General features: G+C 56.9%; 6 protein-coding genes across 6 annotated transcripts; 4 read left to right on the plus strand and 2 right to left on the minus strand.

Moving 5' to 3' along the window:
• Positions 1-58: 58 nt before the first annotated feature.
• F5144DRAFT_400635 (uncharacterized protein) lies at positions 59-892 on the plus strand. The gene has a single exon (XM_066784821.1). It carries the CDS (start codon positions 185-187, stop codon positions 635-637), a length of 453 nt encoding a protein of 150 aa, XP_066638265.1. The 5' UTR covers positions 59-184; the 3' UTR covers positions 638-892.
• Positions 893-1,711: 819 nt separating this feature from the next.
• Positions 1,712-5,725, minus strand: F5144DRAFT_587312 (uncharacterized protein). The gene has a single exon (XM_066789834.1). It carries the CDS (start codon positions 5,471-5,473, stop codon positions 1,946-1,948), a length of 3,528 nt encoding a protein of 1,175 aa, XP_066638266.1. The 5' UTR covers positions 5,474-5,725; the 3' UTR covers positions 1,712-1,945.
• A 128-nt stretch (positions 5,726-5,853) lies between these two features.
• F5144DRAFT_587313 (uncharacterized protein) lies at positions 5,854-11,923 on the plus strand. The gene has a single exon (XM_066789835.1). The coding sequence runs from the start codon at positions 6,318-6,320 to the stop codon at positions 11,739-11,741; it is 5,424 nt and encodes a 1,807-aa protein (XP_066638267.1). The 5' UTR covers positions 5,854-6,317; the 3' UTR covers positions 11,742-11,923.
• A 423-nt stretch (positions 11,924-12,346) lies between these two features.
• On the minus strand, positions 12,347-13,816 carry F5144DRAFT_400659 (uncharacterized protein). The gene has a single exon (XM_066784822.1). It carries the CDS (start codon positions 13,660-13,662, stop codon positions 12,604-12,606), a length of 1,059 nt encoding a protein of 352 aa, XP_066638268.1. The 5' UTR covers positions 13,663-13,816; the 3' UTR covers positions 12,347-12,603.
• A 2,093-nt stretch (positions 13,817-15,909) lies between these two features.
• On the plus strand, positions 15,910-17,900 carry F5144DRAFT_499806 (pyridoxal phosphate-dependent transferase; the record flags this gene model as incomplete). The annotated part of the gene is made up of 10 exons (XM_066786345.1): positions 15,910-16,018; positions 16,089-16,134; positions 16,195-16,313; positions 16,374-16,387; positions 16,461-16,725; positions 16,780-16,811; positions 16,863-17,120; positions 17,174-17,292; positions 17,371-17,805; positions 17,876-17,900. 10 exons carry the CDS (start codon positions 15,910-15,912, stop codon positions 17,898-17,900), a joined length of 1,422 nt encoding a protein of 473 aa, XP_066638269.1.
• A 2,497-nt stretch (positions 17,901-20,397) lies between these two features.
• On the plus strand, positions 20,398-21,497 carry F5144DRAFT_661359 (uncharacterized protein; the record flags this gene model as incomplete). The annotated part of the gene is made up of 1 exon (XM_066793293.1): positions 20,398-21,497. Exon 1 carries the CDS (start codon positions 20,706-20,708, stop codon positions 21,495-21,497), a length of 792 nt encoding a protein of 263 aa, XP_066638270.1. The 5' UTR covers positions 20,398-20,705.
• Positions 21,498-21,801: the final 304 nt, after the last annotated feature.

Raw genomic sequence — 21,801 nt, forward strand, 5'->3', positions numbered from 1 at the left:
GACATAGTCCGGTCTACGCCGGGGTATTCGAAGTGACCGACAGGTTGGGCTGCCGGCGCCACGGTCTCGGAAGTTCGGGAATGACCCAAGCTGATGGGTATCATCACACCCCTTGAAGTACGAAGCAGATACCCTTTCCCCGCTGTCCTTCTACCCCGAGCAAAAACAGCGGTCGCATTGCCCAATGGTCGAGACACGTCCGTCATGCTGTACCTCAACCTATCGCGTGCTCCAGGTAGCTCGGAGTCTCCCGGCGCGGCGAGATATCATCAGCGTTACCGATGAGGCTCTGTGTAACAACGCCTCCCGCCTCATTTCCCGGCACTCTAAATGTAGACGAAGACGAAAGCAACGGCACAACTACGCTGTGGAACGGTCTTGGCGCCCTTGCTCGCAGAGACGAGACACACCACTCGTGGACATGGCTTACCTTTGCCTGCTTACCGCGGTATCCTGGCGAAATAGCGTCAGTCTTGCCAGGGGTTACACCGCATGCTGCGTCCGGTTCACGACGCTGGGTTCTCGGGCTCGTCTTCCCACCCAGGCATTGTCTCGAAAAGGGCCCAGCCCCTGGAGAGCCAATGGCCGGCCCATGTGTGCCGGTTTCCATGTTGTGAGACGTCGACCGGGCCCCTGACTTTCACTCTCCCAGCCGCATGCTTTGATCGCTCCGGGGGATTGGGCTGCCGTCTTGTGTGTCGGGGACCTTCTCCCGTCATTCATACGACTCTTCTGGAATCCCAATCTCATCTCGGAGGCCTCCTTCTTCCCATTGACGGCAATAGAACACGTGTCGACCTGCCGGGTCAAGGGACAGTGCCGTCGTGGTTGATATCTGGCATTTCATAGGTGAGTGACCGCGGAGGCAACAGCCGCTGAAGACACTGTTACGCAAACAACACAATTCGGGGCTTCAGCGGACAACCGGAGCGCTATGCCATTGAATTAGTCAGGGAACAACTTATCGGCGCTCTTCTCAGCCAGCCTCCGATGGTCGTGATCCAGAAAATCGCTCTTGGACCATTCAGTACCTCGTACGTAACAAATCCACCGATCATGCGAGACTAGACGAAATATAGCATATCATCAACGCAAGCAAGCGGGGTAAATAGGCTGGGGATATCACCCGCCTGCTAGCGTTACAGTGTCACTCGTTGATATTGATTGGTACGTGGGCCGGAGAGGCTCGTGATCTGTCAATGCCAGGGAAAGCGTCCCCGGCTGCCCACAAATGAGTTCTGGCCTGGGCATGTTTGATAGCCACTGGCTTGCCGAGCCAGAACCAGCCAAATACACGGTAGAGATCACTTCTACGACCCATGTTTCCGACTAGTCCCTTCCTACGCCTTAAAAAGCTGATGTAGAAAGGAGGGGGGCGTTCGAAGATCATGGCTCCGTTAGAATTAAATAATAACTTGACGTCCTTGGTATCCACGCGGCACCTGATCCCCACCGTTCCCTTCCCGGATCTGCCCAACATGACCTACGACTTCACTACCGCTGGGGGGGGGAGCCGTATTGTTGGAACAGCTTGTGTTTGACGATACTGACCGCTACCTTTTTGGCGGAGTTCTAATGAGTTTATGTTGGAGTGTCTTTGCCACGATTGCACTTCGGCCGTTGAGGAAGTACGCTGAGTAGGCGAGCCACCCTCACCTGGCCTATAGATAGTATAGCCTCACTACGTAGAACATATCAACAGAAAACCGGTTCGCCATGATCAAGTGCCTGCTTGATCTAGAATGGTCATTTCTCCTGACCCATGCGAGCACTGCATCAGATACAAAGATAAACTGAACGTGTTTTTTGAAACAAAGTTTCAACGTCCTCTCCTATATGCTTCAAATCACTGTCCTTCCAGGGTATAATAACAATAAACACCGGGTCCAAGCCAAGCCAAACCAAACCACCCAACAAACCCATAGACAGCTGTAGCTGTCAACTCTCAATCCCAAACACCAACATCCATCAACCCCGACAACCTAAGGCCGTCGCTGTCATGTTCCCGACTCTCCCTTGCTTGATCTGACCTCGCTTTGGCAAGGTCAGCATCGAGATCCCAGTTGCCCCCGAGAAAATCATCCAAGTTCTCCATCACCGCACTGACTTCATCGACCACCATCTCTTGCGTCTCCTCTCGAATCTCTTCTTGGGTCTCCCTTTCCACGTCACCACCTGTCTCCATTTCGACCTCTCCCAACATATCTCCCTCTCCTTCTTCAACTCCCCGTGAACCCTCCTCTTCGATGCGCCCTCCTTCCAAATCAACCTCAACCCCCTCCTTTTCAAACGCCATCCCAGACTCTCCATCCCCCACAGCACCAATACCAACACCAACACTCCCCCTCCCAACCCCCCCCTCCGCCCTCAAAAACGCCTCCGCCATCGCCTCCACCCCCGGACTCTCACAAACCTGCTGCGACGCACTCGGTAGCAACCGCACCATCGGCCCGCGACCACCACCCCGACCACCACCCCCACCAGGAGTAGCCGCCGCCGCCGCCGCAGCAGCGGCAGTAGGGGTAGCGTTAGCCAGCGCGGTAACAGTCGCAGCGGCACTGAGTCGCTGTAGCAGGGGCGTCGCGCCCACGCGCTTGCTGGCGACGGCGGCGAAGTGGCCGGCGAATTTTCCGTCGGTGTCGGGGAGGTTGGTGGTGGAGAGGATGCTGGGTGGGGGGGAGGTTGCGCGCGGGCGGAGGGTGGGGGTGGGAGTTTGGTGGGGCTTGGGGTTGGGTTGTTGCTGGGAGGATGATGAGGGGGGGTGGTTGGTGCTGGGGGTGGAGGGGTTGGTGGTGGTGGTGGTGGTGGTTGTTGTCGTGTCTGGGTTAAAGAAGGGTGAGGGTTCGGCCTCGTCCGGTAGGGCGGCCCAAGAGACGCGTTTGGTTGGTCGGTGTTGGTGTGATTGACTTGGTGTTGGCTTCAGTTTCTTTACCGTGGGCGGCCGGGTCCATGGGTTGGAGATGGTTGCGTCGACGAGGGCTTGCGTGCTGGGTAGGTGGTCATCGGCCACGGTCGAGACGCGGCGTCGTTTGGTGGGCCGTGGGGAGGGAGTCATGAAGTTTTTGAACGACTTGACAGAGAGAGTGAAATCAGGAGTCGGGAGGCTTGATTGCTTTGTCTCAGGAGTTGAAGGGGGATGAGGATACAATTGGGAATCGCGCATGTTGATGTCCTCGTTGTGGGGCACCTGGGAGTGAGGGACAGGGTCGATGGCTGGTAGTATATGACTGTTGGTGGGCGAGGATAGATGGTTGAACAGCCGGGCTTCCGGCAGTTGTAACTGCGAATCGCCTCGTGCCCAGGGACTTTGTGATACTTTTTGTTCAAGTGCTTGACTTGCCATGAAGGGCAGTTTTGGGTTCGAGGGGTGGGGGTCGGGGAGTCGTGTGGGGATGTCGGAATCGTGTACGTCATCTTCCGTCTTAACCCACGGACTTTGGATGGACTCGAGTAAGGTCGGCTCAGTACCTCCTGTTCCAACTTCGCTGTGTTGTGGTAGGGAGTTATGTGACCTCGGACGGGGTGGTGCATCGTTGGTTGCCCAGGGGCTTTGGATCTGGGGAGCCGGACAGGACGAGGCGGGTTGCATATGTTTGTCTCCGTCACCTCTGGAATCGGACTCCGCGGGTGGTTCGGCTTGCAGCTCCTCAGTCTCGGGTGTATCTTCGTCCTCGTCCCCGTCCTCATCCTCGCTTGTTGTTCCGCTATCTGTCGCCATTTCCATGTCGATGCCTTCCACTTCTACGGCCCCTTCACCAACCGCGGAGGGGTCTTCTTGAACGCAATCCTCGATATCATCTGTCGGTCCTTGGTCACCCTCATCTTCTTCCGGTGGATGAATGTTTTCCTTGGTCTGAATTGAACCATTCGACGATACTGAGCCGGGACGCCCAGGCCCAAGGCCCGACTGTATCGATGCCGGAGTGTGGAGAGATTCTCGCTTAGACACAGGGAGGAACTCGCTCCTGTTAGCACTCCGCCGCAATTTGGGCCAAAGTAACCTCCGAGGCATGCCAGCGGCTTCTGAGATAACGTCCTGTGAGTGCCTCTCTACTGAAAAGTGCCCGAAGCTGGGCATGCTGCTGAGCTGTTCCGAGCCAGATGGCGACGATGAAGGAACCAGCGTAGGCCCGTCAATCTCCGAGGCAGTTTCTGTCATATCCTCATCCTTGATCTGGCCCTGACTTGGACTCTGACCAGCTGCCTCTTCGGCCGATTGAAGGGAGTTCTGAGAAGTTCCAATTTGAGGCGCATCTTCAAGTATGCCCTGTTCTTGAACCTCTTCAACTTTTGGAACAATATCAGGACTGATGGTTGCAGCATCGACCAAAGGCGCCCTAGCAATATCCGGCTGCGGTGCTTCTTTCTTCACCGCCGTACTTGTTGAAGATGCCCGGTCACCAGGATTCTCGCGGTCTGCTGTATCGCTAGGCGTTGACGGAGGATACAGCAGCGAACTCCTGCCCAAAGCCGACTCTCTCCCCCTCGCGCCCTTTCGCCGGTACCGGAAGCTCCCATCCGTCCGGGCGCTCGCCTGCGTCTTTACCTGGGCAGAAGACGCAGTTGCCTCCGGGAGGGTACCGTTGGGTGTAGCGTTCCCATCCTCCAAGCGCCAACCAGCCGCTGGTGCCTTGATTGAAGGCGACCCTTCCGTTGCCGGATATAAATATCTTCGGTCTGGGAGGGCAAGCTCGTCATGAATCCCAACAGAACGCGGAGAGGATTGGGTTGGCTCCAGCAGGTCTATTGGTGGCGGTGAGAGGCTAGAACTAGAGCTGGTTTGGTTGGCTCTAACCTGGCCTGGAGCAACAATTGGGCCAGCCGTAACCGGTAGGTCCGGCTCAGAACTCCCAGGCTCGTTCAGAATCATGGCCATCATATCTGATTGTCTCCGATAGGTATGCTGTGTTGCTTTCCTCGAGTCGGCTGAAGCAGGCTCCGGCTGCGACACCTGTTGGATGGAGCTCGAAGGGGCATCGCTCTCAGCGACCACGGCATCCCGCCATTTCCACACTCGATGGAAAGCGTCACCATCCATATATCGCGGCTGTGTGTAGGTGACTTCAGGGAGGGCGGGCCTGCGCTCTGGAGTCGGCTGCCGAAAGCTTGAGTCGAAGAGGTCGCTTGATTCGACTTGCGGTACGGTTCCCCTCGACACTGCCAGTCTTTTCCTCCGAGCCGACTTCTCCCGAGGGGTTGATTTGGAGCGCCATGGATTCACCCAGCCGGATTCCCTGTCGAACGGTCCACGCAAGGAGGCCGAGAGTAAAAATACCGTCTTCCCCTCGAGAAAGCGCTCTGCCTGTGTTTCGAAACGAAGACGGCGCTCGGTAGAACTGCTGTATGCCTCATCGTCGGAGCCGTGGTAGAGGATTTCGTCGGGGTTATGGGGGGGTTCGCAGTAAATCGGTTCGTCGCAGAAGTTATCGGGGTGCAGCCATTCCAGGTCTGCAGTTCCAAAACGGCGTTTCATGGTTGTAATGTTGGGCTTATTGAGTACATTGGATATTTTGCTTGGCGTAGGTTCGGAGTTTGTCGCTTTGCGGAATTGTGAGGTTGTTGATATTACATAGGTACCTAGGTAGATTCAAGGATGTTGGATGCTTGTCGCACGGATCTGTTTGTTCCCTCTTCTCCCACATCTGTTAGCGTTGTGGGAAGGCCAGGGTGGGTGGCTGCAGGTTGCCCTGGGCCCCCCCAACAAGAGTGGAGCAAGACGCGCTTGAGACGCGCTGCTTCAATTAAACTGGCCTCGCGCAGTCAGCTGAGATGACCTGCAAGCTCTTTCAACTGGCGGGGTCAATGCTCGGCCGGTTGCTGGGGGAATAAGAACAAGGAAAAGCACTCGCCAATCAAAGGATCCGCTCGTGTTTACCCCCAAAACGCGGATTGGATGCCCCCAATTGACTGAGCTTTGAGATTGACCAATCTCGACTGCCCTGACATGTCGATAACTAACCTAAACCCGCATTCCTTTCGGGTAGTGTCTTGACTGGTGCAGTACCATCTCCTTTCTTATCCATCGCCGCATTCAAGTGGCTTTGCGACGGCAATCAGGGGTACAGTTATCTTTTGCAGCCCTGCCGCTCTGCAGAATGCCGTGACAGGCCCAAAACCTGACAATCCGACAATCCGACAACCCCGCCAAACAGTGCATTCAATCATAATTCGCCAAACAACAGGCACCGTTCTATCCCAGGATCCCACGACTCCATGACGGCCTAACACCAGCATCACCTCCGCATACAGACACACATCCACGCATCCACACATCCACACACATACACCCACATCGATATCCACCCCGCGCCACCACCATGGGGCACGCCTGGTTGGACTCCTTGTCGGAGGACTGGGTGTCGCAGCCTGGATCCGCCGACGCGTCCTTTGCCGAAGCTGCTCCCTCCCCCGACCCAAAACTGCCAAAACCACAGACGCCGAGTAGGATTCCGCGTCTGAGTCCCCACGCCAGGAAATTCCAAAACGCCGTCCTCGGTGGGAGCGGCAGTAACATCAACAGCGGCACCAGCAACAAGGCCGGCAGTAACACCGGTAACACCAGTAATGCCAGTGGGAATATCCTCGGCGAACGAAGCATTAATGAGCGACTGGCTGCCCTCCGTCGCACCCCATCCAAACTCTCACAGGAGCTGAGTCCCAACGGCCGCGATTGCCATGCATGCCGCTCCGCTTCAGCCTCGACTACTAACTCCGTCGTTCGCAAGAGCTTTCTGCGTAAATCGCTAAACGCCTCGCAGTCTAAGGGACAGGGAGGCGAGACACCCGAGTGGAAGCGGCGTCTTGTGTATGGGGACTTGTCGTATGGGGAACAAAAAGATTTGTTTACGTCTGCAGGCACAGGGTTGGAGAATATGTTCAAGCCTCCGCTAGCAATGTCAGGCCCGTCACAAAACGGGCGGACGGAGTCCTCTTACCAAGAACACGACTCGCACTTGGATGTTGCGGTCCCATCCAGTCCTCCGCCCTACCACTACCACCGCGATCCATCGACAGTGGAGATACATGTGGACGAGGGACACCACGATTCGTCCCAGTGGCCGCTAAATCACGAGCCCCTACCGGCGCTACCCAGACACACCGATGAGCGCGCCGATGCAAGGAGGGAATCCGGGCTTGATACCCACCAGGAGGGGTGTTCGCATCACACATCCAACATCAACCAGACGGCATTGTCGGCCGAAGGCGAGTCGCGGAAGGTCAGTGGCCGGAGCGACATACGCAACGAAGACTTCAGTCCCATTATTCTGGAGAGGCGCCAAGCTAGCGACGGCGCGACGACTTTCAGTCCCGCCGACCTGCCTCCCGATGAGCTCCGCAAGCGGCTCGAGATGTTGCGACGGAACCAAATGATCGTCACGGGTGATGCCAACGGCGGCACGACCCAAAGCCGGATTGCACAAGACCATTTTAGATTAGAGGGATTCGTCAACTTCCAAAGAGGTGGTCGGTCTGGGGAAGGGTCGTTTCGCAACCACGTACTGAGTTCCGCTCTCAACGACAGCTCCGAGCTGAATCCAGAAGAGTCCCTGCAAGCGAGCACGCCGAAGCAGTTTCCGAGTGTGAGGGTCGAACAATGGGACACGTCCCAGCATATCCCCGCCGATAGCCCAGACTTCCCACGGGCCCCAGATCCGAGCCCAGAGAAGCGGCGGGTACCCGTGCATCTCAGCCCTGACAGTCCCCTCAAGCTCTTCCAGCCTTACGATACCTTCACCAACCAAACCCTCCTGAGGCGCCTGAGCCAGATGCACGACCAAGCAGGAGATAATTCCTTCTCAATAGCCGTAGACGAGAGTCGGCTACAGGGGGAGAGCCCATCAAGGTTGCTCCTTCCGGCCTCCCACAATGGCGACGATCATTCTTCTGCCTATGCCAACAGGTTTGGCGCCGGAGAACTTGATGGGTATGAATTCAACGATGAGTTCTCCCATATGACCCACGACGCCACTGGCCTGGACGGGGACAAGGAGAACCGCGACCCGGACGAAGACTCTATCCTTCCAACCCACCCACCCATTTTCGACCTCACCCACGACTCTTCGCCGTTTGAGACACCGGAGCTCGTGGTGGACCGGCGGCGAAAGTCTACGACCTCCCACCCGACGCGACGCTCAGGCAGGGCTTCGTTTCCCGCCTATTTCGACCTCTCTCCACCCGGGGGTCGGAGAGACTTGTCTGGTCCGGAATTCAAGCGGCCCCGCACATCGCCCTCGAAGGATCCTACTCCGAAGCGGCGGAGGACCTTGCACAGATCGGACGTCTCATATGGGACCGAAGAGTTCAACTCAGTGGCCGACTCCGCCCAACTGTCACACCATCAGGGGCGATCGGCCCTGGGCCGGTTCAGGGAAGACGCCCACAGCAGCAGCCAGCATGACGCGGCGGGCTTCGACGGCCGCCAATCGATACGGCCCCGGACGCCGACACCAAACCAAAGGTCTTCGGTCCAGCGGGAGCGCCAGCCCCTTTCCCAAATGGAGAGATCGCCTGGGCGTTCAAGCAGGCATTCGCAGCCTCCGCTCGCCCATCCGATGGGTGCCACGGTCGAGACACACCGAAAGCCATCTATCAAGACCGAGGACTTCATCAATGAAGCAAACAAAATCATGGCCATGATCCGCAGCAAGGCCGGCTTGCCGAGCGGCCTTGCTAGCGTCGAAGAATCTGACGAAGAGAAAGGCCAGCCCTCGCCAGAACTCGACGGATCCTTTGAGGAGTCGACTCAAGAACCATTCTCCCGTCCTCCCAGTCGCGAGGGACGTCCTCCACTCACGCGCATGTCCACGAAGCAAGAAGACCCGGTCCTTGCCGAGCAGCTCAAGAAGTATGAGGAAGCTAGCGACATGGGTGACCTGATGCCGTCATCAGTGCGTTCTACTCGGCTCGCCGAAGTCACAAGGGAGCAAGCGACCGCGGAATGGGCCAACAGCCAAAGCCAAGCATCCGAGCATCATTCTGATTTTGTTAGCCACCCCCCCAACATCCGCATCTCCCGGAATCCCGATTGGCAAGAGCAACATTCTGTCAATGGCCCCGACGATGCCATGCCCACTCAAGGCTCAGCGCGCTTCAATACCCAGAGCACCGGGGTTTCCTTTCCAACCGTGTCATCGGGTTCGTCGAGAGGATCCGAGGCAAGAAAAACAATCATGCCGGAGAGCGTCTGTCACTTGATTCCGGATCAGGTTGGGAACATGATTCTGGACAGGCAACGCAACATGTGGGTCAAAAGGAAGGGATCGGCGGAGTCAAAAGAGAGTTTCATACAGTCTGACATCAGCGAGGATGACCCGTTTGCCGACATCCCAGACCTATCTGTCGACGTGACGAGGGAAATGCAGAACCTTCTCCTAACCAGAAAGAAGGAAGAGGCGCTCCAAGATCGTGTTCCTAGCACCGCGCAGATCAGCCCGACGAAGCCGCATAGAGTGGGTTCACTTACAAGGGCCGCCCTTGACGCAGCTGCCGCGTCGCTAGCCAACCAATACCCGAATCCAGGCGGCACCGAAGAGTTCGTCGAGCATGAAATCAGTGTCAACGAAGACCGGGTAGAGACCAAGCGACTTACCATCAGTTTCTCGTCTCCCGTCGCATCTGTGATCCAGGACGTGGCTGGCATCAATGATAGGAGGTCAGGGGATAACATGCTCGATCAGGCGACCGACAGCCGCGACCAACCGGCTAGGGGCCGGAGGATAGTGTCGATTCAAAAAACGACCAGCCGGTCGGCCAGGTCACGCAGCACATCGCGCGGCCCGGCGCGCCATCTTTCCTTCCGGGGTAAATCCCTAATGGCACGCCCGGTGTCCAGGATCGATGAACGAGATGAGGATTCTACTGTGGGCAACGACCGGGACCATGAGGCGGTTTCGGGCATGGAACTCAGCGTCCTCGGGGACTACAGCCTGGCCAACCGTGACGACAGCGAAGGGCATGGCAGCCTCAGTATCCTGGTCGCAACTCCGGGAAGGGCTCCCGCTTGCCCGGCCGCTGGTGTCGACGCCGCCCCCATAATCAGCCAATACGTGGGCACATTTTCTCTCAGCCCGCTTCCGGATTTTGGGATGCATCGTGCGGAAGAGACGCTGCCTCTCGAAGCCAGTTATGTGGTTGATGGCCACCGCCTTGTTACGGGCGATAAATCGAAGCGGATCATGTCAATGGCCATGCGCGAGCTGGTTGATAAGCTTGCCGAGGTAGAACCCTTCGAGCCGTACTGGGAAGACATGCGAGAGCTTGAGCTGCGCGAGAAGCGACTCAGCGCACTGCAAGCGCTTGACCAGTACTGTGGGCAGCTCGAGAGTCTCGATGTCTCCAAGAACATGATTAGGAATCTTGGCGGGATCCCCTCGTCGATCCTGCATCTGCGGATAACAGACAACCAGCTGTCAAGTCTCACGGCGTGGAACCATCTGATGAACTTGCAATACATTGACGTCTCGAACAACTCGCTTACTAGCCTTTCGGTTTTCAAGAACCTTATCCACCTGCGCAGTTTGCGGGCGGACAACAACCAAATCACCAGCCTAGACGGCATCAAGTTCCACAAGGGGCTGCAGACTCTCCGCGTGCGAGGGAACCTCATCGAGCAGGTGGACTTTGACGGCAACACGCTGCACCAGCTCACCGATCTCGATCTGAAGAGCAACCAGATCAGCCACATCACCAACATTGACCAGCTTCCTTCCCTCAGCTCCCTCAACCTCGACTCCAACCAGCTCACCTCTTTCTCGGTCGACGCCGACCAACCCATGACCGCCCTTCGGTACCTCCGCCTGGACGACAACAACCTCACCACGCTCAACGTCCGCGCCCTCCCGCATCTGCGCCTGCTCCACGCAGACCGCAACGCATTAGTCCACATATCCGGCTTCTCCCGCGCCCGCCGCATCGATTCCCTCTCCCTGCGCGAGCAACACGGCACCGCCCCACTGGACCTCGCCCACCTGCTCTCCCGCGCGTACGAAGTCCGCAAGCTGTACCTCTCCGGCAACCTGCTCGAATCCTTCGCCCCCCGCATCGACCTGCTCAACCTCCAACTCCTCGAGCTCGCCAACTGCGGTCTGTCCGCCCTCCCCGCCGACGTCGGCCTCCTCCTGCCCAACCTGCGCGTCCTCAACCTCAACATGAACGCCCTCGCCGACCTCGCCCCGCTGCGCGCCGTGCCCCGCCTCAAGCGCCTCTTTGCCGTCGGCAACCGCCTCGCCGACCCCGCGCGCGTCATCGGCACCCTCGCCGGCATGGCCTGCCTCGCTGCGGTGGATCTGAGGGATAACCCGCTCACGCAGGGGTTTTATGCGCCTGTGCAGGTGGTTGTGCACCAGCGGAGGGGGGCGGACGGCGAGAAGGATGAGGGTGTGGATGGCGAAGGGGGTGAGGGGTTGTTTGTGCTGGGGGATCAGGACGCCGAGAGGGATGCGCGGTACTGTGCGCGGCTGGATATGGATACGCGCGTGAGGAGGCGGTTGTATGAGACCATGGTGCGGAAGCGGTGTGGGAGGGTGAGGAGGCTGGATGGGTTGGTGTTGGGGGTGAAGAGTGCTGTTGGTGGTGGTGGTGAGGAGGATATGGTGCTCGCTGCGATGGTGGAGAAGGGGCTTGTTAAGAGGAGGGGATCCGATCAACACCAGTCGGAGAGTGGGAGGGATGTGAATGAGAAGAAGGTGGCGGTGGCGGCGGATAGGAGTGGCCGGTGGCCGGCGGAGGACAGCTTTGCGTGAGCTGTTTGCTGAGCTGGTACTGTTATGCCTAGCCGACGGTGTGTGTGTGTTTTGTTTATGTGTGTGTCACTAGGGGTGTGGGTGTTTCTGTCTGGTCTTCGGACGATCTGTTTGTTTTGCTGGTGTTTTATTTATTTATGCCCAGGGGAGAGGGGACGGGGGATAGACAAAGCCGGGCGGGGGTTGGGGGGTGGGGGGTGTTCGAAACAGAGGAACGGAACAGGTGTTACGGAGCAGAGGCTTTGAGATTATTTGTAGGGTTTTTGAGGGGGCGTGATGTGCGGTCCCTCCCCACATGGTTGTACATTACAGTACAGGTTCTGGTGTATGGTTTTTAGCATTGTATGGGCGGCGGTTCGGAAAGGGGGGGTAGGATGATGAGTTTTTATGATACCATTCTCTTCAAACAAGTCGCTTGTTCGGTGCGGACGGTGATGTGAGTGCTGTTGAAGGAGGTGTTATAGTGAGTTCAAGTCATGGGAAAAGATGTATTTGGACACTTGTTGTCTACATCCATCGCTGGCGAGAGGGGAGTTCTCTGCTGGAAAAGTATGCAGTCAGTAACACACTTGGTCACACTCGAAAGAATCACGTCGTACCAAAACGGGAAAGACTAAATAATGCTCATGGTGTTGGGATATTGATGGGTATCAATCTAACCGCCCTCTAGAGCCGCCACTGTTGAAAGCCTCCGTCTAAAGCAGTGGAAAAGAAAGCAGAAAAAGCATGGGGTAACATGCAAAACAACAACCATCAGCACCAACCCGCCGTTGCGCCCAACGCCCCCATGCGTCCAACCTCCCATGCAACCGCAACCCATGAAAGCCGAATCCACCCGCCATCAAGAAACAACAGCGCCAAATCAAGGCGCCAGATAACGGGCACTCCTCCTCGACTCACCACTCAGCCGCCGCCGATCCAACCTCTTCACCACCGCACCCAGCACCACCTTCAGAATGGCATCCGCCGACAGCACATGCCCAGACCCCGCCCACGTCACGGTATCCACGATATCGCGGATGCCACCGCCCTGCTCCGACAACCCATCATCCAGCTCCTTGAGGGCCTTGGTAGCCTGGGGGTCGTTACCGACCTGGAAGAACTGGATGCCCAGCTGATGCGGCGGGGCGTCCAGGTTATCGAGCTTGCGGGCGAGGTTGATGATGACCGACTCCGGGTCGTCGGTGGGGGCGCCATCGGTAATCACAATCATGTTGACGGGCTTGATGCCGCAGTCGTCCGGGTTGCCGGTGCGGGCGGCGGCGCGCTCGTACTCGCGCAGGTAGGGTTTCAGGATGGCGTTGATGCGCGTGCCGGTCGGGGTGGCGCCCTGGGGCCGCACGCGCTTGAAGAGGTCCTCGACCTGCTTGGTGGTGGTGATGTTGCGGAAGCCCTGGGCCGGGTTGTCGGCGCTGTGGCGGCCGGTGTCGCGGGCGTTGAGGAAGTAGACATCGATGCCGTTAGCATCGTGCGACGTGCACACGGGCGCGATGCCCGAGATGACTTCCTTGACCTCGCGCCACGAGCGGCCGGCCATGGAGCCGCTGTCGTCGATGAGGAAGATGATGTCGAAGGTGGTGAGGAAGGCGTAGGGGTCCTCGCGCGATGTGATGCTGGGGTCGGAGCGGGCCGAGGCGAAGGAGGGTGCGGGGGAGGCCTGGCGCGCGGGGGGTGGGGTGTTGACGGTTATGGCGGGGGTTGACGACGGCCCGGCCGCGGCGGCTGCCGGGGCGACTGCCGAGTAGGGCGGAGGTGCATCGGTGGCGCCAGATTTGGTGTCGCTCGATGGCGGAGCTTGGGAGTAGCTCTCCGTTGGTGTCGCGAAGGGGTTTGGGCTGGGCGAACGAGAGCGGTTCTTCTTGGACGACAATTTATCTTTCAGGGACCCGAATAGAGACTTGCTGGGTGGTGGTTGAGACATGGTCGATGATTTGAATCGAGGTGTTGCTCAATGAACGGTTGTCAAGAAGAAGATGGGTTGCGATTGTGGGAAGTAAAAAACAAACGGGGGAGGGTCGGTGCGTTCGATGGCTTTTAGATCGGATCTTGATAAGTTTAAGTTGGTTATTAAGTGCCTGAGGTATTCCAGTCAGAACAACGAACAACAAAGCAGTGCTTGATTGTTCTGTGGAATCTCGCTAAGGCCTACAAGGGCACAGGAAATGTTCCTTTATCATTCACATTTTATTTCTTTCATCGTATCATCGCATCCTCTTTGCGAGCGGCAAAGATGTAACAGCCGCCTCCTGCCTAGCCCGAGTGAGCCCAGCGTTTGCCTTGGAGCTTAGAGGAAGACTGATCGGGGAAGGCGATGATTGGCATTTGGCGCAGTCAGTCACGCATCGGGAAGCACAGCCACGTGAGTCTGTGGCATGGTGGCACACTCTAACCAAAAGGGGCAAAACTCGGAAGTGGAGCAAGAAATCAAGAAAAGAGAAAGAAGTAAAGGAAACCGAGCAGAATAAGTCAAATATGAGTAACCGAGCAAAATAAAAAATAAAAACAGGCTTTTTGATTTTTTTTTCGTGCCTACAAATATAGTCGAAGCTTTCGTCGGAGTGTCTGCGCTTGGAGTTCGGGTTGTTTGCCCATTGGGTATGGCCCCGCTATGCGGCCATGATTGGCGGTTAAGGTTGTGGCGGTGCTTAGCACTGCCAAACCATGTCTTGCATATCACGGGGATCCAGCAATTGGGTGAACACAAGGACTCCGATTAACCTCGCCAATGTTGGATCCAAATCTCTGGGACATGGCTGAGCGTGGGGGATCCCAATTAGTTAGGCGCATCGCGATGTACCACATCCAATACCGAAATGTGCCCACGGGCCAACAGGGGAGACCACGCGATGGCCAGCATTGCCCCCTTCTCGAAGCCCTCAAGAAGGCCTTGACAGACGGTGGTTCCGCATGAACAGCAGACCGAATAGACGACCTTTTCGACCTGCAGTTGACCCTCTTCACCCACAATCGTTGTTGCCGACGACCTTGAAGGCATCCAGCAAGGCGCTCCGGAGCGAAGCGATGTGATGCCTGGCTCCTACTGTTCTACTCTTTTTGTAGACAGCTAGCTACCTAGGTTAGGTATTCGCGGTTTTGTGAAGGTCAGCAAAAGGGTAGGGAAGCCACAACAGAAACCCAGAGGGAATCCAGGGCCAGGGATGCAGCATCTTTTATAGAAAGCCTCGTGTAACAACAGCCCTACGAGGTGACAGATGTCCAAGGCGGGACTTGGGGTCCAGGAAAGTTGGAAAATCGAGGACCCGATGAGATGACCTGCAGCTTCCGCTTCTTGGCAGGGGAGCCGGGTGCCGCTGCCGGCCGGGGGGTTTCTCAACTGCCTGGCCCCACCTGCCTCGCCCCGGAGCCCCTCTGCCCCGCTATCTGGAGCCCAACAGCGGGGTTGGTGATCGATAGGATGGCATTGCTTGAAACGCGGCTTCCTCTCTTGTTGAGCAGTCTCGACCCAAGTTACATTACAACCTGAGAGAGCCTAGACTCGGGTCGCTGCTGGCTCCTTAGTGATGCTGTTCGTATCGGGGACCAGAGTACCAGAATCCATAAGCCCAATTCCCGCCGACGATTACATGTCTCAAAAGTGAGCTTACCCAGGTTGCACACCGAGTTCTGGTGATTCCACACATTTGCAAGCTCTTGTCCGAACGAGGGTGCAGCGCCGCGGTGATCCTAGTTGCTCCTAGCCACTCGCCTTGACATGTTCCCCCCGAGCTGCATGAACTGCATTGAAACGCGACGGGGAGGCCATTGCGGTGAGACGGGAGCGCGCGGGGCACTCTGGAGGGGTGCGAGGGGTGAGAGAACTCGCCGATGGCATTGGGCAGGATCGCGACAGAGCTTCTTTTTTGTTGGGTCGATTTGCAGTTGCGGTGAGGCGCCTACACACTGTACACAAACAGAAACATCCAATGCCCAAGCTGAACCTGCGCGTATTTCCGTGCCGCCACTGCCTCCCTCAGCTTTGCTTCCCTGGGTTGGTGACGCCGTCTGCAATCCCAAATCGTATTCCCCTCACTGGTTTTTCTTTTTCCTCTTTAAGAACCAGCATCTTTTATCGTTCCCCTCATTTAATTTAACTCTTGTTGATTAGCAACAACATCCAACGCCCCTACATTGCAGTACACCAGGTCCTTCCTGCCACTCTCTGCCCATCATGGCCAGCGCCGCCGAGGCGTTTGCGAACCGCAAGTTCAGCATCAACCGCAACACTGGTGTTCCCAGACCCGCGCGCCGTTTCTCTATTGGGGAGCCAGGCCTGAACGGTATGGACATAATAAACCATTTTAAACAACTTTGTCACATTTCGCACCACTCACTAACCGTCGCTTTTAGAGGCCAGCAGTAAAATCCATCGGCAATTCAGAGCTGCCCATGAAGGGTATGCCAATTTCGCCTCTTCTCTCTTCAACACTCAACACTGACTGACTTTACCCAATAGCCATCTGCCCCATGCCGGTCTAGACGCGACTAGGGCGTCTACCGGTGTAGTATGGTGTACCGAGCGAGCTGCCGAGTTTGGCTTCCTCGAGGAGCCTGAAAAGTGGGCCAACCTGGGCCGTATGTACATGTCCACTTCCCCCCTTGAGCCTTCACAGCAGGACTAACAACAGTTTGCAGAGGGTGCCCCCGAGGTATGTAACAAACATACACACAAACATGCATACGCTGGACGGCGTGGGATGGCGTATTCTAACAAAGACCTAGGTCGAGGATGACATTGACGGCTGCTTCCCCCGTCCTACCCACATCGACATCAGCGCCGCCAGCCGCGAGTATGGTCCAACTGCGGGCATCAAGCCCCTGAGGGAGGCCGTTGCTCGTCTGTACAACGAGATGCACCGCAAGGGCAAGCCGAGCCAGTACACTTGGGAGAACGTCGCCATCGTGCCCGGTGGTCGTGCTGGTCTCATCCGTATCGCTGCCGTCTTGAACAACGCCTATGTTGGCTTCTTCATTCCCGACTACACGGGTACGCATCCTTTACCCCAGTGCTTGGTGACGGCCGGCTAATCATGAGAAACAGCGTACAACGAGATGCTCTCGCTGTTCAAGAACGTATGGCTTACCACCGCCCATGAGCCGGAGCCCCATACTGACATTTCTTAGTTCGCCGCCATCCCCGTCCCCCTGTCCGAGGAAGACGGTTACCACATCCACCCCGAGAAGATTGCCGAGGAAATCTCCCGCGGCACTGGCGTCATTCTCACGTCGAACCCGAGGAACCCGACCGGCCGCGTCGTCCAGAACCCGGAGCTGGCCGAGATCCAGGACATCTGCCGGGAGCGTGCCACCTTTGTGAGCGACGAGTTCTACTCGGGCTACAACTACACCAGCAACTGTGATGGGTCTACCATCAGCGCTGCCGTGAGTTTTGAGGTTTCTAGTTTTGTTGGTATTGAAACTGACAGAATGTAAAGGAAAACGTCATCGATGTCGACGAGGACGACGTGCTGATCATCGACGGCCTGACCAAGCGCTTCCGCCTTCCCGGCTGGCGTGTCGCTTGGATCATTGGCCCCAAGGAGTTCATCAAGGCGTTAGTCCCCCCGCGCCCCCTTCCAACCCTAATTCCCATCAACGGTGTAGTGCATGTACTAACCAACGAAACCCGCAGCATCGGCTCGTGCGGCTCGTACCTCGACGGCGGCACCAACGTGCCCTTCCAGGAGGCGGCGGTTCCCATGCTGGAGCCGTCGCTGGTCAAGACGGAGATGGTGGCGCTGCAGACGCACTTCCGGCACAAGCGCGACTACGTGGTCGGCCGCCTGCGCAGCATGGGCTTCGTCATCCGCCACGTCCCCGACTCCACCTTCTACCTGTGGCTCAACCTCGAGGGCCTGCCCGGCCCCATCTCGGACGGCCTCAACTTCTTCCAGGCCTGCCTCAACGAGAAGGTCATTGTGGTGCCCGGTATTTTCTTTGATCTTAACCCGGCCCGCCGCCGTGATCTCTTCGACAGCCCCTGCCATCACTTTGTACGCTTCTCGTACGGCCCTCGTATGGACGTGCTGAAGATGGGCTGTGATGGTATTGAGAGGGTCATCAACAAGTGAGTTCCCTCTTTTGATTTGACTTTTTTCCTAGGTTTATGTGCATGCGTGCTGACTCGATGGTAATAGGTTCAAGAACTTGGTGAGCCATTAGGTTCAGTAATGCCAGGTTGCTTGGATGTGGGACTGCTGCTGTCTGGCGTGTCGTGGATGGGCAGGCAGGGTAAACAAACTTCACTCTTTTTGTTGTCTCGTCATGTTTAGGGGGCTGGATAAACAAACCCCTGAGTTGCTTGGCTTGGCATTTTCCACCAAGCCCGGTTCAGGGGTCGCCAGTACCTTGGTAGATAGACAGCAGAATGCGGGGCTGACTGTGATCCCTTAACAATTCAAGACTCTTCTCATCCTGATTGCTTGCTCTACTTGATGGATGTGATCCTTCGATCGGGGGACAAGTATCATGTTGGATACCCGGGCCTTAATGATGAGCACTGTTTCACAGCCACGAGTACAATCTGTGAGCCCCCGAGATAGATCTGTCTGTCGTAACTCACCCGTGAGATGGAATGTGGAGTGGTAGGATTGTCATGGCACACGATTCTTTACTGGCGAGAACACAGCCGCGATGAGCATCGACAAGTACCACCACAAAAGTACAATGGTTTAGACTTGAAGTTTATAGCTGGAAGAAACGGATAAAGAGGCAAGGAGGGCGGGACATTTCGCGGAACACCAAAGCACCATGAAGTTCTACATCTCTGGAACTTACACTGACGTGAGAACAGTAGGAAACCCTTCTTCCCTAGAACGGTAGGTCCTTACCACCCTAGGGCTCACCTCCCGAGTCCTTAGGCATGCTGAGTTGCCATGTTGAGTTGCCGACAGTGCTGGAACACGAATAAACCAGCAACGCCACGGCGGGGCTTGGTGTACGAAGTGTGGGGTCTACTCAGCGGTGTTCGACACTGAAACCGCTTCGTCTCTCAGGCATGACGTGTTGGTATTCCCAGCTAGCCACCACCACCGTGGATTTGACGTTCCCTCTGTGTTGTGTGTGATTTCGGGCTTGCGGCCGTGAGCACATCCCCGTCGCGTGGCAAGGAACAGTTGGCCCAACGCGATTGGTGATTGTCGAGTCTGAGGGCAGAGAGTCGCACTTTTGTTGCTCTGTTCTCCTATCGGCTCGTCCGAGGTTAGAGGAACTGCTGTAAGTCTCGCGAGCAGTGGTACGATGACGAGTACATAAATCGACGGTGACGGATCGAAGTGTTCCTGTACATATGTCTCAAATCTGTTGGGGCGGGATCGAAGTTCGCGTAACCTAAAAGGATCAATTCCGTTTTAAGAGAGGGCAATGGCTTTGCTCAGAGAGTAAACGCGAGGTGGGAAAGAGGCCAAAATTGGTTCATCTTGGTGAGAAAGCTTTGAGGAGAGAGGAAGAGGGTTGCCCGCGATCGAACGCAACTAGAAACTGAGATCCTGACGAGAAAACAACAACGCAAATAGTTAACACTAACTGGCAACGAGAGGTGAAGAGTCGATGAAGATGAAAACGGCCCGATCTTGGCAACGGTCCTCGAGGGCCTGGCAATGCCCAAGCGCTGTCAGAGTCAGCCAGACGGAGGAGAGGTACCCCCACCCCACTTCCACCCCGGCAGCTGAAAGTTAAATCAGGGTTAACGGGCACGTGGAACGTGGGCAGCTTACCCCCACGGACCGTGGTGCGACCGCAATGACATGCCAGAACACCGCTGACAAGCTCGCGGGAGGCATGGTTGCGAGACACGGGAACAAAACGCAGTCGGGTGCTGGTCCCGGGTTTCTTTTACCCCATATTATTTCCAGCCCCTGGTTTTAGAGTCCAAATTTGGATGAACCGTGATTGAATCCGTGGGGGGAGGGCGGGAAACCTGGTGTTCTGGCCGCCTGCCCGGCATCCTCGATAGCATGGACGGCTGGAAGCAACCGAGACCTGCCGAATAGAGGGCGGGTAAACAAGGCAGATGATGGATTGCCATGTCGCATTCTCGGTCCGAACTTTAGAGGCAGCCTTGTCAATGAAACGGCGGGAAGTGGACAATGCCAGCCATGAACCAAGAAGAAGGAGCTGCCCGATGCTGGGGTTCAAGCCTTGGAAGTGGATTATGTGGGAAGGGTTGGCTGAAGATGTTGGGAAGCTGCGATTGGAAGCGGGACAAGGATCAAAAACTTTGATGGTGACGCCTCCCGGCATGTCAATTGCGTGATCAGGGCTTCGGTTGTCGTCGGCGCCAAACAAAGAGGGACACAACAACAGTTGCAACGGAGGATGGAACGATCCACTGCAATTGAAAGTTGGCTGCATAAGTCCGAGGCAATTGACCACTGAAGAGGAGAGATCGGATATCCAACCGATGTGCGTCGGCAGGCGGTTCGTGCATTGCGTGTGGGTTGACCGCTCTTGCCAGTGAAGAGGAAGTACTTGTAAGGTCTAGCGCCAAGAAATCAGGGGCTCTTGGTGTTGACGTTCGTTGCTGAGCGAGCGAGTGGAACGCCGCCGAGGGGTTCTTGGCGTCAAGCTTGGGCCTGAAGGTGAGAGGGACTCACCGTGGCAGACCGAGGGAAACTGGAAGAAGTTCTAGATCTTTCTAGCCAAGCTTTCAGACCTCCATCTGAGTCAATTGTGTATGGACAAACTAAAGGCGCTCTCAGCTGCAAGTCTCGGTGTCATATTTTGTAGACCAAGTGATATTTTCACAGGGTACAACGGCAAATAACAAGGAGTTTACCAATTGAAGTGTTCTGTCCTGCGAGATCGATCACTCACCAAGCAACACACACCCACAATCTCACTTTACACGCCAAAAAGAGCATCTCGAACAACGAACTCCGAACAAATCAGACCCGCATCCGCCTTTTTACCCCCAGAAAAGCCAAAAACGCCTTCACGGAAGGCCGGCAGCTCACCGACTGCACACCAATGCCCATCCGCATCCCAGCAGCGCGACTCCAGGCGGCCTGCAGCAGACCACTCCCGGCCATCCTCAACCGAGCCCTCCTCGGCACCGTACCCCCACGGACGGCAACCAGGACCAGGATACGCGAACAGGTTCAGCTCTCGGCCCAATCGCTCATTGTCCGCAACAAGATGAGCACCAAGGCCGGTTTCAGCCCAGCCACCAGCACCACGGCGGCAATCAGCGGCAGCAGCACCAGCAGCCCCGCACCGGCGTCGAGCACGCCACCGCGCCCCGGCAGCTCACCATCAGCAGCCGCGGCCTCGGCCTCGGTGGCGACGGCAGCGGCGGCGGGAGCATCGACAACAGCAGCAGCAGCAGCAGCAGGCGCAGGCGCAAACTCAGGGGGTGCCGCACCCGCCCCTCCATCCCAGCACAGCGAGGAGACAGAGCACCAGCAGCCCCAACCCACCGTTACCAACACCACCACCCGCAACAATGGCGCCATCGCCACCTCCCCAGACACCACCACAGACGCAGACACCTCCGCGGCTCCCGCCCTCCCCGCCCTCCCCGAACCAGAACAGGGAACTACCACCACAATCCACGTCAACGGCCAAGCGGTCGCGCTCGATTCCCTCGGCCCCATGGTGGTGAACCGCGACGGGACGGTGTCGCGGATCGGCAACTGGCACGAGCTGAGCGGGATCGAGCGGCAGAACACGCTGCGGATCCTGGGGCGGCGCAACCAGCTGCGGCTGGGGAATCTGCGGGCGGGGAGGCCGGCTGATGGGGGGGAAGGGGAGGGGGTCTGAAGGGTGGGGAGGGGGGGGGGGGGGGGGGGAGAGAGTGAGTGAGTAGGGAGTTTGTGGGTTGGTAGGTAGGTAGGTAGAAAGTGAGTGAGTGAGTGAGTGTCTGTGGAAGTGGGTATAAGGGGGGGGAGGTTAGTGGGTGTTGTAGGCTGTGTTGAGTTTTTGATATCAAGGGGGATCCATGAGTTGAGAGCACGTTAGTTAGGGGTAGATGGCGCGTGACGATCGTCCCAAGTAAAAGCAAAACCACACATCTCATCATAGCAAGTCAGTATGAGATGGGAATATATATGTCCAGTTATATTCA

The sequence above is a fragment of the Chaetomium tenue genome (genome assembly GCF_020726465.1).
Source record: "Chaetomium tenue strain MPI-SDFR-AT-0079 chromosome Unknown F5144scaffold_8, whole genome shotgun sequence".
Taxonomy (NCBI): domain Eukaryota; kingdom Fungi; phylum Ascomycota; class Sordariomycetes; order Sordariales; family Chaetomiaceae; genus Chaetomium; species Chaetomium tenue.

Excerpts from the sequence above, each read along its gene's own strand:
- F5144DRAFT_400635 (XM_066784821.1), top strand. The coding sequence starts at position 185 with ATGGTCGAGACACGTCCGTCATGCTGTACCTCAACCTATCGCGTGCTC.
- F5144DRAFT_587312 (XM_066789834.1), bottom strand. The coding sequence starts at position 5,473 with ATGAAACGCCGTTTTGGAACTGCAGACCTGGAATGGCTGCACCCCGAT.
- F5144DRAFT_587313 (XM_066789835.1), top strand. The coding sequence starts at position 6,318 with ATGGGGCACGCCTGGTTGGACTCCTTGTCGGAGGACTGGGTGTCGCAG.
- F5144DRAFT_400659 (XM_066784822.1), bottom strand. The coding sequence starts at position 13,662 with ATGTCTCAACCACCACCCAGCAAGTCTCTATTCGGGTCCCTGAAAGAT.